General features: G+C 43.6%; 2 protein-coding genes across 10 annotated transcripts in view; one reads left to right on the forward strand and one right to left on the reverse strand.

Annotated features, from left to right (window-relative positions):
* Nucleotides 1–209: 209 nt before the first annotated feature.
* acbd4 (acyl-CoA binding domain containing 4) lies at nucleotides 210–10,427 on the forward strand. Of its 3 annotated transcripts, XM_080789509.1 has the most exons (12): nucleotides 212–549; nucleotides 652–816; nucleotides 1,379–1,499; nucleotides 1,823–1,907; nucleotides 2,282–2,402; nucleotides 2,679–2,840; nucleotides 4,378–4,479; nucleotides 4,563–4,657; nucleotides 5,908–6,115; nucleotides 7,015–7,235; nucleotides 7,615–7,674; nucleotides 7,968–10,427. In XM_080789509.1, exons 2-12 carry the CDS (start codon nucleotides 693–695, stop codon nucleotides 8,094–8,096), a joined length of 1,428 nt encoding a protein of 475 aa, XP_080645635.1. In that variant the 5' UTR covers nucleotides 212–549; nucleotides 652–692; the 3' UTR covers nucleotides 8,097–10,427. The 3 variants fall into 3 exon arrangements, with proteins under 3 accessions (XP_080645637.1, XP_080645635.1, XP_080645636.1); XM_080789511.1 differs by lacking the exon at nucleotides 652–816 and having other exon boundaries at nucleotides 210–549; XM_080789510.1 differs by lacking the exon at nucleotides 4,378–4,479 and having other exon boundaries at nucleotides 268–549.
* Nucleotides 9,140–12,393, reverse strand: part of LOC308333242 (rho GTPase-activating protein 23-like) — a 75,030-nt gene continuing 71,776 nt past the window's right edge. For 6 of the 7 annotated variants that reach the window (XM_080789506.1, XM_080789505.1, XM_080789503.1 and 3 more), the window contains one exon: nucleotides 9,140–12,389. In XM_080789506.1, coding sequence (XP_080645632.1) covers nucleotides 11,358–12,389 — 1,032 coding nt within the window. In that variant the 3' untranslated portion in view covers nucleotides 9,140–11,357. The remainder of the gene's footprint in view (nucleotides 12,390–12,393) is intronic. The other variant, XM_080789508.1, reaches the window with a different exon arrangement.

A 12,393-nucleotide genomic window follows, 5' to 3' on the forward strand; every position in this document is an offset into this window, starting at 1 on the left:
TATCGTAATATCAAGGAATCTGAACAATGCATGCAATGATGCCCTCTAACGTTTGTTGACTGACCTGAAAAGATTGTGCATGTGCACCGTTACAATTCCAATAAAGACAATTTGCCGGAATTAATATTCATGCTAAATGCAATATCTAAAACTGTAGGAGTAAAGTATTTTTGTGGGGTTCCTTTTGTGCGCTACATGATTTAATCTATTAACGAGTTATTATTCATGATGCTGTCATCTGAATGGGCGTGGCTATGTCTTAGTCACGTGATCTAACACGGAAGTAGTTTATGTGTGGCTGCAGGGGGAAAAAGTAACAGGAGAACCTTGTTATACCTCTATGAGGAGAGCCGAAGGTTTAGTAAATATACTACATTAAACTCGCGTCGGTCGAGGAAAAGCACGCGAACGAGTCATTGGAATGTGCGTGGGATGTGTAGTGGGATGTGTACAGGAGTGTAACAGGACTTCTGTGGCCCTTTCTAGACCAGAGAAACCCGACGGACAGCTGGTTGACAAATGATCAGGACGAGTAGCAACGCAAGTGAGGTGAGCGGTCAACTCTTTCTTGTCCGATTAAAAAGTCTGGCATCATGCCACGTTAGTGCTTTTAAGTCTGTGTGCATTTCTCGCTCCGTGCTTCGATTCCAGCTCCAGTTGCATTCGAACGAACTTGAACTTGCCCAGGGTGAATGTCTAGTGCCAGCACCCTTCGTACTGTCATGCCTGTCCCGGCCATGGCAGCAGAGCCCGTGGTTGATCACCAGAAGCGCTTCCAGGCTGCTGTGGATGTCATTCAAAACCTCCCGAAAAATGGTATGGTAGGCACTGTAATAGAGAACCCAGTGTTAAAGAGCACACTCCTTTAGTTTGAGGCTGTTATAGAGAAGTACAATCCATTTGGTTATTTGTACACTTTGAAAGTTTAATACAAATGGATAAATTATATAGGATTTTACTGTATATTATATAATATTTAATGTAAACTGGGCTTTTACTATAAATAGAACACGTTCAGTGTGTGTTTTGGTTTGCACACAAGGCTCCATTCCTAAAACTGCACACTTTTAACTAAACTGATTGTAATCCAAAAATCTAAACCAAAATTTCTATCACAACAATATTTCAAAGTCCCTTTCCTTTGTGTAAAATGTATGTCGATAATGTCAAACTCGAAAAACCCGATCCAAGGCATTGGATTCAGTCAAAGAAAATATTATGTTATTTCTTTTCATGGTTGTGTTCTCTCCAAACTGAACTCTATAATCCGCTCTAATTTCCCCTCGGTGCAAATTGAGGAATCGACACCGAGATTAAATGAACAGAATGTGGAAGGGTACAATTACACTTAATAAACCATTACGTCTGTCTCCTATAGGCTCCTATCGGCCCTCCTACGAGGTGATGCTGCGCTTCTACAGCCTGTACAAGCAGGCTGTGTGTGGACCCTGTACAATATCCCGCCCTGGCTTCTGGGATCCAGTAGGACGCTACAAATGGTGTGTGTGTGTATGCGTACGTACATACCTGTACACATAACCTTGCATTAGTACATCTACTTTTTTCTACGTGTATATATTTTTAAAAAGAATCACGCTTGTACATCGTTCAGCTTGTACATCGTCACTATTTCTTTAATGAGGCGACTAATTCCCGATTTTCCTAAATTTGATTTCGGGGGAGACACTAAATTTGAGCTGAAAATGTTTGGGAACCACTGCTCTGAAGTCTGAAGTCCGAGCCATGGATTACACATAAGGTTGCATTGACAATAGTGCACTGGTAAATACACAAAGAAGTGATTGTTCTTGTTTGACATTAGGGATGCCTGGAGCCAGCTGGGAGACATGAGCAGCGAGAGTGCAATGTCTGCATATGTGGACGAGATAAAGAAAGTAGCTCAAGAGGTACGGTAAACCCAGAAACCAGAATGGGTTTTAATCACATACTGTAATATACACATCAAGCAAAATAAAATAATGCATGACATGGGAGCTAATATTTCTACTATTCACTTTAAGCAACATAGTCCAACTGTAGCTTGCAACAGTCTGCAAACCCTTGCTATCCACCTCTCATTGAATAGAACCAACTGATGCCAGTATGTTGTCTGCCAGACATTATGATATGATAATACAGGACTAAATACCAATGTATTTAGCTTAGTCTTATCTTGTAACTAAAATATTGGCAACATTTTCATCACTATGCTTTTAACCGAATAAAATCAAATCAGGGCTTTCTGAAGTTTAACAGTCAAAATGTTCCATTAACACTGCAGGTCATAGATACCATGCCGATTAATGAGAAGACTGCCTCGCTGTTTCACCATTTTGAGCCTCTCTATGTGGTCATAGATGACATGCCCCGTCCACCTCAGTCTTTCCTCAGTCTCAGAGAAGGTGAGCATATGTATACCTTTAGCCACTTAAGCATGCTAGGCAATTCTGGGTAAGTAAGAAGTAAGTAAACTTGCCAGTTTGCTCTGCCACAGTGCAAACATTTACATGTTTTATTCCAACAGTTAATTTGGTCAGACAGAGATCAGTGCAAAAAATATTTTTCAGTCATGGTACCTTTTTTTGCTTTAAGCCCTGAGTTCAACAGCCATTACGGCATGCTGTAGGGGCTGACAAGTTCTTGTGCTCCACAAACATAATGGTTTGTCTCTGTACCAGGTATAAACGTCAGTGAGAAGGCTGACAATCAAGAAGGAGCAGAGGAGGTGGTGGTGAGGGAGGAGGTGGGACCTGAAGCTGAGCCTTCTCCTCCAGAAGCTCCAGAGCAGGAGACGAGTCCCTGTGAGACCACTGAACTCCTGGTTTCCACCACCCCTCAGGGTAGGAAATTACATGGAACCTGCCGTATAACCTCTCCTGCAAGCACCACTAACCCCTACACGTTCCCTTTTATTAGTGTGGTTGCCTCTGGAGAGGCAACCAGACTCTTGTAATTGTAACACTTTATTATTATTATTCCACACCTGGAGTAAGACAAAGTTTGCCGCCCTACAACAACAAGAAGTTTTGACTGTACGCACTTGAGCCATATGTCAAATTGACCGGAAAAATCGGGAATCGTGTGCTTGTACTTTGCTAAGAGAAATGTTGTATATTTTATTTGATATGAATTTATTAGTGAATTAAATTTCCCCATTGACATGAATGGGGAAATGCAAAAAAACACATTCAAGTATTTTTCCCTCTGAGACTGTAAGCACTATAGTTACAAAACTTTCAGGGATATTTCCTAATTATCACTAAAATTAATTAAAAATATAATTTTTTAGGTCGGCCTCATGGTGGCGCTATAACATCCCACTTTACCTTTTGGCTCATAACTCTTGAACCGTAGGTCGTAAAATCAAAAATAATTTTACCCTGGATTCCTTGGGTCATGACGCATCTCCCCATATAGGCCACGCCCTTTTCCGCCATGATGGATTTTCCGCCATTTTGAATTTTGTCCAAAACACACTTTTTGCTTTCCCCACTACAGATTTTGTCCAAATGTCACAGAAATCGGCACACGTGACCTCTGGACCCACCCGATTAAAAAAACAACTTCAGAATTTCGGTAGTGCGGATCGTTCGGCCGTAACCGTCGTCCGAAGTTAGTAGGAGGGGCCTATATCACGAAAAACGCCATAAATCACGCACGGAATGTCCAATCCATCCGAAATTTGAATCGCACGTCCGGGGTGGTTCGTTCGACCGAGTTCCGAAAGCAATTCCATTTTCATCCACAGGGGGCGCCGCAAACGCGATAAATGTAACCAGGAGGGGCCTATATCACGAAAAACGCCATAAATCACGAACGGAATGTCCAATCCATCCGAAATTTGAATCGCACGTCCGGGGTGGTTCGTTCGACCGAGTTCCGAAAGCAATTCCATTTTCATCCACAGGGGGCGCCGCAAACGCGATAAATGTCACCGTCTGTCGGGAAAACATGAATTTCGGGGGTCAAATCCCCTCCGAATTACTTACACGCGACCTGAGGCGTGACTCGAAACCGTAACAGGCCGGCGACGTCAGCGGGAGGGGTATATATGTAAGCCGCCGCGGCAACCACACTCTGCAATTTTTCAAAATTGCGACCTTTCTAGTTGTGTGTGTTTGGGTGGGGTGTGTGTCTTATCTGTCCCTGAGTATGACCTATTGACCCCTGCAGCTGTTTAAGCAGTCAGCTTAGTGGGGTCGCATTGGAGGTCAATGACACACACACACACACACACACACACACACACACACACACACACACACACACACACACACACACACACACACACACACACACACACACACAACCAGGAAGGAGGGGTGATTACAACCCTGTGCTTAAATCAACAACTGTGCTTGTTATTACACCCAGCAGGACACCAGCTACTACCCCACTACATCTCACAGGCAAATATTGTACTTTTACTCCACTACAATTATTTGCAGACTCCTATACACCGCTCACTTCACATTGCAGGTGTGATTTTTAACCTATTTTGGATATACAGGATACATGTTTACAGCACCTTCAGATGTAAACGTCGTCCTCTATTCCTGTAGACGCTGTTGTGTGTGAAGGCTTGATGGTGACCAGTGACTCGGAGAATGAGATCTTTTGTGACTCTGTGGATTCAGTGGAGCAGCTTAACATCAAGGTACGACTCATGAAAATTGCAGAAGCAGTGTGATTAGTGGTAATAGCAGTGATAAAAGTATCCATAATAATCCATGAGATAATAATCCATGTTGAGCTGCGCTGTTATGTAGTGCACGGCTCAGATTGGATTATCCCACTTACCATGGCCACTTATTGAAGATTAAAATAAGTACTGTTTATTCATATCTTAGGGTATAATGTTCTTTGGGTAGACATTTTGTGCTTAATTCATATTGGGATGCACACGCAGATCCGACACGCCAAAGGTCTGACATGCTGAAACAACGGTCGGACATGCACTGCTCCCGTGCTTGCGGCTATGGTTAGGTTAGGGTTTGAGGTAGGTTGTCGGTCTAGCCATGGCCCCTATAGTTAACTGCATCACGTTGCCCTGACTCATGGCAGCTTGTCAAATTGCTTTGTGTCAATTTAAAGAAACCAATGGATTACCGTTGAATGGAATAGTTATTCTGTACATTTTTCTTTTGGCTGCTTCACTTTGTGTGTTGATGCACTAGACTAATTAGTGCATAATAAAAGAACATCCAATGCCCAATGACTACGGTAATTAGTCGATAGGCAGTCAGGCTCTAATATCAGCACGCTTTCCCCCCCCACAAAAAGTGGTTGTATAAAATGTGTATAGAAATCAATGTTCTTTTAAAGCGTAGCTTGTACCCAATGTTGGCTTAAATTACTGTTAATGGTCATCCCAGCAGCACACCTACTGTAGATGTCTTTACTGTCCAAATTATGTTCGGACAGTTCAGACAGTGTGTTCGGATAGAAGCTGGGTGGTTGTGATATTTTTATTTCAGCATTCAGACCAAGCTATTCTGTCTGCAGTGGGAAACTGGGAACATACGCTGGCTGAGGAGTCTCTCTACAAACACGCATACATACAAACTGTCTCAAGAAAAAGCTAAGCATCCATACCTCCATGACAAATGTCCGATATCCACTATCCAGGTATTAAAAAACTACACTAGTTGTACACAAACCTCCTCCTGTAGCTAGAGACAGAGTAAGCTACACATACACACACAGCTGTGATTAATTCCATCAGATTACTGAGGGTGGGAGGGATCAGCTCTCTGAACAGTTTGGTTGAAAGGTGTTTTGTCAAAGTTTGGATGGTAGCATGTAACCCGTTTAAACTTTGAACAGTGATCTGTCTTCAGCCGTGCAAGAAGACAGGTGATAATATTGTGACCTTGATGATAATGTTGGGTTGAACTGTGTTCATAGGTGGAAGTGGCTATGTTCAATGGACTTCAGAATGGCCATGTCCACTCAGAGGTGACTCCAGTCCAATCCCATCAACTGGAAACCGTTCCCGAGGCAACACAGGTTGGGGCCGGTCAAGGTGGAGAAGGGGCAGAAGATGGGAAAGGCCCACCAAATAGGAGGAATAGAGACACTGGAAGGGATGCCACACACTACGGCTGGAGAGAACGTATGTTGGTGCCAGTATTCCTGGCAATTAACGTGGTTCATTTGATTGTGGTCATATTTATTATTTATGGCCAAGTCTCATCAGCAGCTGACAGTTTCCATATAAAATGGTAACCTTTTGTTGTAGACCAAAATCAGTCTGCAGACTTTAGTTGATTGCAGACAGTGCTTTTATTTGATTTCCTATGTCTGGGGCTGGGCTAAACTCTGGTAGATTTTGTAAGGATGCTAGCTTTTCAATAGGCCACTATAGATTCTATGTAGCAGATACACCTGGTTTACAAAGGTCTTCATGATGTGATTTAATGATGTGTTCTTTGGCTGAGGGACTACTTACATGGGGAAGGATTCAGGGAAATATATTGGCTGTATTTAGGCTGTTTCGAACTTGCATTATATTGATTGATCCAATATACTCATAGGGTGTAGATCTAAATGAAAAATAACTATGTGCATGGATGTACTGTAGGTTCGACACTGTACCAGTATGGAACCTACAGTAACCTGGGTTGTGTTCTACAGGTGGTGTTCCCCAGGGCAGTCCAAGCCTACAGTAACCTGGGTTGTGTTCTACAGGTGGTGTTCCCCAGGGCAGTCCAAGCCTACAGTAACCTGGGTTGTGTTCTACAGGTGGTGTTCCCCAGGGCAGTCCAAGCCTACAGTAACCTGGGTTGTGTTCTACAGGTGGTGTTCCCCAGGGCAGTCCAAGCCTATAGTAACCTGGGTTGTGTTCTACAGGTGGTGTTCCCCAGGGCAGTCCAAGCCTACAGTAACCTGGGTTGTGTTCTACAGGTGGTGTTCCCCAGGGCAGTCCAAGCCTACAGTAACCTGGGTTGTGTTCTACAGGTGGTGTTCCCCAGGGCAGTCCAAGCCTACAGTAACCTGGGTTGTGTTCTACAGGTGGTGTTCCCCAGGGCAGTCCAAGGCGTCCGGCCCGAGGGGACCCAGCGATGGGCGGCGGCGGTGGACGGGGGGGAGGTGACGGCTCGGAGGATGGAGATGAGAGGAGGCAGGACACGCACCTACAACAACAGATTGTGCTGGCACTGCGGAGACTGAGAGAGGACATGAGGAGTGTGATGGACAGACTGGAGGTGGTGGAGAGGCTTGCTGCTGTAAATGTAAGCCTGTCTTTCTATGGAGGTCAAAAGCGGAGAACAGGCGCCAAATTATGACGCTAAGTGCGTGTTTTCCATACCCCTTTTAATTGATTCAGTGTAGAGAACACTAAAGCACCACACATGGGCTGAAGAAGACCAATGTTACTATGGTAATCGGACTCACTCACTCTAACGACGGAGAACATTTTAACCAAGTCTTAACAACAGTGTGGCCTTGCGCGTGCATACATATGGCTTTCAGTGGCGAAGCCACTATACAGGCTGGCTGCTTGTGTGCATGAAAATATAGTGCCCCTTCATCAGGCAATTCACCCTTCAGGGCTTCTTCAGTGGGAGTTGCAGTATTTCTCAACCCTCTCTGCTGTTCTTTTTCCATCAGGCCCAGAATGCAGATTGGAGACCTTGTCTGCAGTGTGCAGCTGCGGCCTCAGAACAAGAGGTAATTACGGCAACCACACTAATAATGATAACCGAATCAACCAATTTTATCCCAACTGTCCAAAGCTATAAATACAATTCCTTGGAAATTTAAACTACAGTACGGCATTTAAGATTTATAATCTGGAACAATTTAAAGTGCAAGAATAAGTAAGTGCCACAAACCATAATAGTATTTGCTAATTAAATGGGTATGTCTTATAAAGTACATTAACTAGGATAAGGGAAGCTTCTGAAGTGGCAGAGGTGTTCACTTGTTTGAGGTTAAAAGCACACACCTGTATTTGTCATCAGGACGACAAATGGTGGCCATTTGACGTGTCGGGCCGGACTGCGCTCCTCCTGTTGCTGTGGCCCTTTGTTGCGCAGGGCCTGGTGTTCCTGCTGAGGAGGTCCCAGAGGAGAGGCCGCGTCTCCTCGTGAACTAACCTGGCGTGGACAACTGGACATGCGACGGCCCATCCATGGAAATCTGTGGACGCACCGTTGTTTCACTGCTATATGGGAGAGAAGGACTATCACTGATATCAATCCATAGGAACATTTCCTCCAAAGTCCCCTCTAATTCTACGGGTGCAGGATGAGAAGATTTTAATGGACTTACTAGGAATCATTGTCCACTGTTTTGGGTTCTGTTGTAAAGCTCAGGTTCCAGGAACACTATAATTACTTATTAATTTATTTTAGCTGACAGAGAGTGATAATAGTTTCCTTTGGTGGGGCCACTAGAGGGAAGCTATTCAGTGTCGAGTTGTTGCGTAACATGATATCCCATTCACAATAACCCTGATAAGAGTTGCTCGATATTGTGTGAAACCGGTTATATGCTATACTAATATTATCTGAGATGCTTGGGTATGTACGCCTGATTGCATTTACGTTTTCTTTTCGCTGTGATTCATGTAAGGCAGCTTCCAAGGTTAACATGTTTAATGTTCGTGAATCACATTCACCGATTTGCATTTGGGATGTGATCATTGCCAGGGAGAAAGCTACGTATGTACAAGATGTTGTGCACATGTAAATGCATGCATACAATGTCTTGTACATATCACAGTAATGGAGATGTTATGTCATTCATTTAGTTTCATGGAGTCATTGTGTGAATGCATCTGTCACTTCGAGAGCCTAAATGTCTGTTCAAGTAAAGTACGTTAACTACAGTATGGGGCCTTATTGTACTACAGACCTAAACTGTGGCTCTGAACAGGGCACCGTTTGTACCGTGCCTGCAGTTCGGTGGTCGTTTGAGCACTGACATACAATAATTGTAAATATTTCTTCACCAAAAGATTGTGAGAAATATTTTCCAAGCAATTAGCCTATTACTGCACGATATGAGCATGAGATGAAATTAAAGCAAACAATCTACACTGGAATGTTGTGTCCCTGAAATCTGACGTTTTCCCCCCCTTGAATTCAGAACCAACTGCGGGTGTGTTTCGGGGTGATCAATGGTCAAACAGTTTTCAAAACAAATAATTTAATATATTATGTATAATATATACATAGGTTAACTTAACAAGGTTTTGTACAACTGTTACAAAATTGGTCCACGCACAATCACCCACGTACATAATAGTACATGCACAAGGGCACAGATAGAAAGACAAAGGGACTGACAGTCTAGATATGATAAGGACAACCACAGAGTCTGGTTGGAGGACAGCGGTTGGCAGTAGTAGTTTGGTTCGCCTCCACTTCCGTTCAGACTCTGCTTTATAAACTAGGGTTCAAATGCATCAGCATAGGAAAGAAACAATATAAAAAAAGAAATAACACTCGGGTAAAGTCTAATATACTTTGTCGCTTGACCATGACAGCGAGCAATGCATTCTTCCGCTGAGCGACAGTCATTATGACTATGTATAAATTAACCATAAGACTGAAATGGTTTGGATTTAAGGAAGTTATTCTAAGATTAGAGGACTGAGGTATGTCCAGATATCGTTTTAATTACTTTCTTTATAATACTGATATGGTACTGTATCAGTTGAACCCTCTCTCGCCTGTGTATCGAACTAAGTGCTTGTTTCTTTTCTTGGCTCTCCACATGTCCATGCTGATATGGTGCAATGACCCCTTTGTTTTCATGAAATGTGGCATGACTAATAAAACAGCTGCCTTAACCACTTTAAACCTGGTGTCCCTATTTAGGGCACGTCATTACAGGCAACATTTTTCAAAACGATTCAAAAAGTATAAAAGAATAGATCTATAAGCTCACAATGCGTCGCAATGTGACATGTTGCGAGCTATTGAAGATTTTGAATAGAGCTTAAGTGGTTAAACACTTTTCTCCCCATTCTCCTCATGCAACAGTACAGAGGGCAAAAACGGAGGCATGCTAGTATCATTCAAGGTCTGCAGTCTCTGCACCCCCAGCTCCCCACCCACAAACACAGGGAACTACTAGATTTGTGTGAATACACCTTGCATATTTCTGATGTCATTTTTCAACAGTTTCAGGTTTAACTTACTCTCCATCATGACAATGATGCTTGCTGACAACTGATTTTCAAACTAACGCATTGTGATGCCACATTATTGGCTTGAGAATACAAAGTATAAATTAGGTGTTTGTGTCCCAACAAGAGAGTTTACCAGTGAGAGTGAGACATGACAATATTTTTACCCATATAGACTAGTTGATCCACAAAGCAGGTTTTGGGAAGACTGAACTGTCCATATTAACACCATGACCATTTGGGTCTTATGTCACACTTGGGGTGGGAAACTCCATCCAAAGTATCATGTAATAACAAAATGGCTACTGTATGTGAATTATGGTCAATAATGGACCAAGAGCTGATTTTTTTTTTTTCCACCACACTGTATCATAACATACCATATGCATACTGGCCAAATGTCATGTTTTTACCTTCCGTTAGAGGTTTGCTGTTAAGGCACCAATCATATTTTTTTTATAATTTACCATATCATATTTGATACTTACCCATTTGGCAGGAACATCATTCATTAGTTATGATAAGCCATGTACACAGTATATTGGAATTATAAAGTATTTTCATTGGAAAAATAGAAAACTGCAACGAGTTGCTACTTATTATATGGTAGCTAGATCTATAATTAGACTAGGGCCAGTATGGATAGATAACAGTACTTGTGCAATGCAGTCTTTAAAGGCTGTCAATGTTACTTAGAAGGTTTGTGCTGGTGAGTGTTAAATGCAACAGCAGCAGCAATATTACTTCGGCTGAATCTCAAATGTTTAAAACAGCTTCCTTTCATTTTCTCCTTTATGTTGATTACTGTCATCATTCAGCTAATGTAAGGGTTTCATTCCAAAATGGTACTTAGGGTTTGTTGGAAATTATTATTATTAAAACCAGATATTTACAAAATATAGTAAAGGGCTCAAGGTAGCTGAAATTCACTTGGCTTTACAATTGTGTTATTGTCATGACAGCAATCATTTTGTCAGAATGGAGGTCCCATTTTTGAAATTGTGGATGTCTAATTTTGGAATGAAACTGTCATTGTAAAAATGTTCATCAACATATAAGCAAGTGAAACCACTTAATGGCGGTGAGACAAGATTCGCACATTGTAACTCCATGACCCTATAGGGACTGTAGGGCTTTGGGCCTGGTGATATTAGCATCCCAGTGCTTGTGAGTAAACAGAAAGTGCTTTACACTGCATCAAGAGGACAGGACCCTGTTAAACTATAACTGTGTGACGGCGCCAGGCTCTCCTCTTGTCCCTGGCATCCAGAGGTGATCTCCTTAGCACCACAGCGGAAGAACTGAGGGACCCTTGATCCATCCATCCTGAGGAGGAGGGAGGGAGAGAGGGGTCCTCTCGGGCCAAGCGAGGAAGTGCTTCTGTCTGTGATCTATGCTGAATTGATATAGGACCTACGATGGATACCTGTGGAACCTCAAAATGTCCATAATGTCTCGACGCTCCTTCTATGACCCTTATCACCTCCACCCTTTCTCCACTCCATCCCCAGACTCGGTCCTCGTTCTTTCCCCGTTCAAGATCCAGATTCATGGACACGGCCCTCGCTCTCCCTACCCTAGTCTTCCTGTAGCGAACTGGCACCGGCTGGTACCACTGAGGCTGCTGGGTCGCTTGCAGATTGGAAGTTTGGTAGGTATTGGGAAGCCTGGTGGGGGAGAGCCAAGAGGGGACAACAGGGCGTGCTTTGGCCAGGTTGTGGGACTTCAAGTGTGGAGTATGACTGGTCTCAACTGGGGGTCTTGGGTAGGTGGCGCGAACACTCGCTGGGAGAGGGTGATGCGAGTAGAGGAAACTGTGGGGCCGAGGCTGGGGTGTCACCCTAGCAGAGGCCATGCTCTCATGCTGCCTCCAGTCCTTTTCCAAGTTCTTCCCATTGCCCCCCCTTTCATTCAATTTCCCCTTGTCAACCTGTTCTGCTCCAGCAGAGGATGGTTTGGCCTCCATAGCCTCTCTAGCCTCCATCCCTTTATCCCTTGTTTCCTCTCTGGGAGGGGTACGCTCTCTCTTGACTACATCCTCTTCTCCATTCTCCTCTTCCTCCTTCTCTTCTCTGTCCCCTCCCCCGTAGTTGCTGGCCTTGACCGGCTCATGCTCAGAGTCCTCGTCGGTGCTGCTACCCGGGTGGGAGGTGCTAGGGCATTTTTTACGTTTACGGGTCACAGCAGAGATGAGTGACATGGGGAGAAAGTCTCTGGCATTGAGGTCCTTCTTGGAGCTTGAAGAAACCTGA

This window comes from Protomyctophum bolini, assembly GCF_963924005.1.
Source record: "Protomyctophum bolini genome assembly, chromosome: 18".
Lineage (NCBI taxonomy): Eukaryota > Metazoa > Chordata > Actinopteri > Myctophiformes > Myctophidae > Protomyctophum > Protomyctophum bolini.

Coding starts and splice junctions, on each gene's coding strand:
- acbd4 (XM_080789509.1), top strand. CDS start 693: ATGTCTAGTGCCAGCACCCTTCGTACTGTCATGCCTGTCCCGGCCATG. Junction 817..1,378: donor TCAAAACCTCCCGAAAAATG/GTATGGTAGGCA, acceptor TGTCTCCTATAG/GCTCCTATCGGCCCTCCTAC. Junction 6,116..7,014: donor ACACTACGGCTGGAGAGAAC/GTATGTTGGTGC, acceptor TGTGTTCTACAG/GTGGTGTTCCCCAGGGCAGT.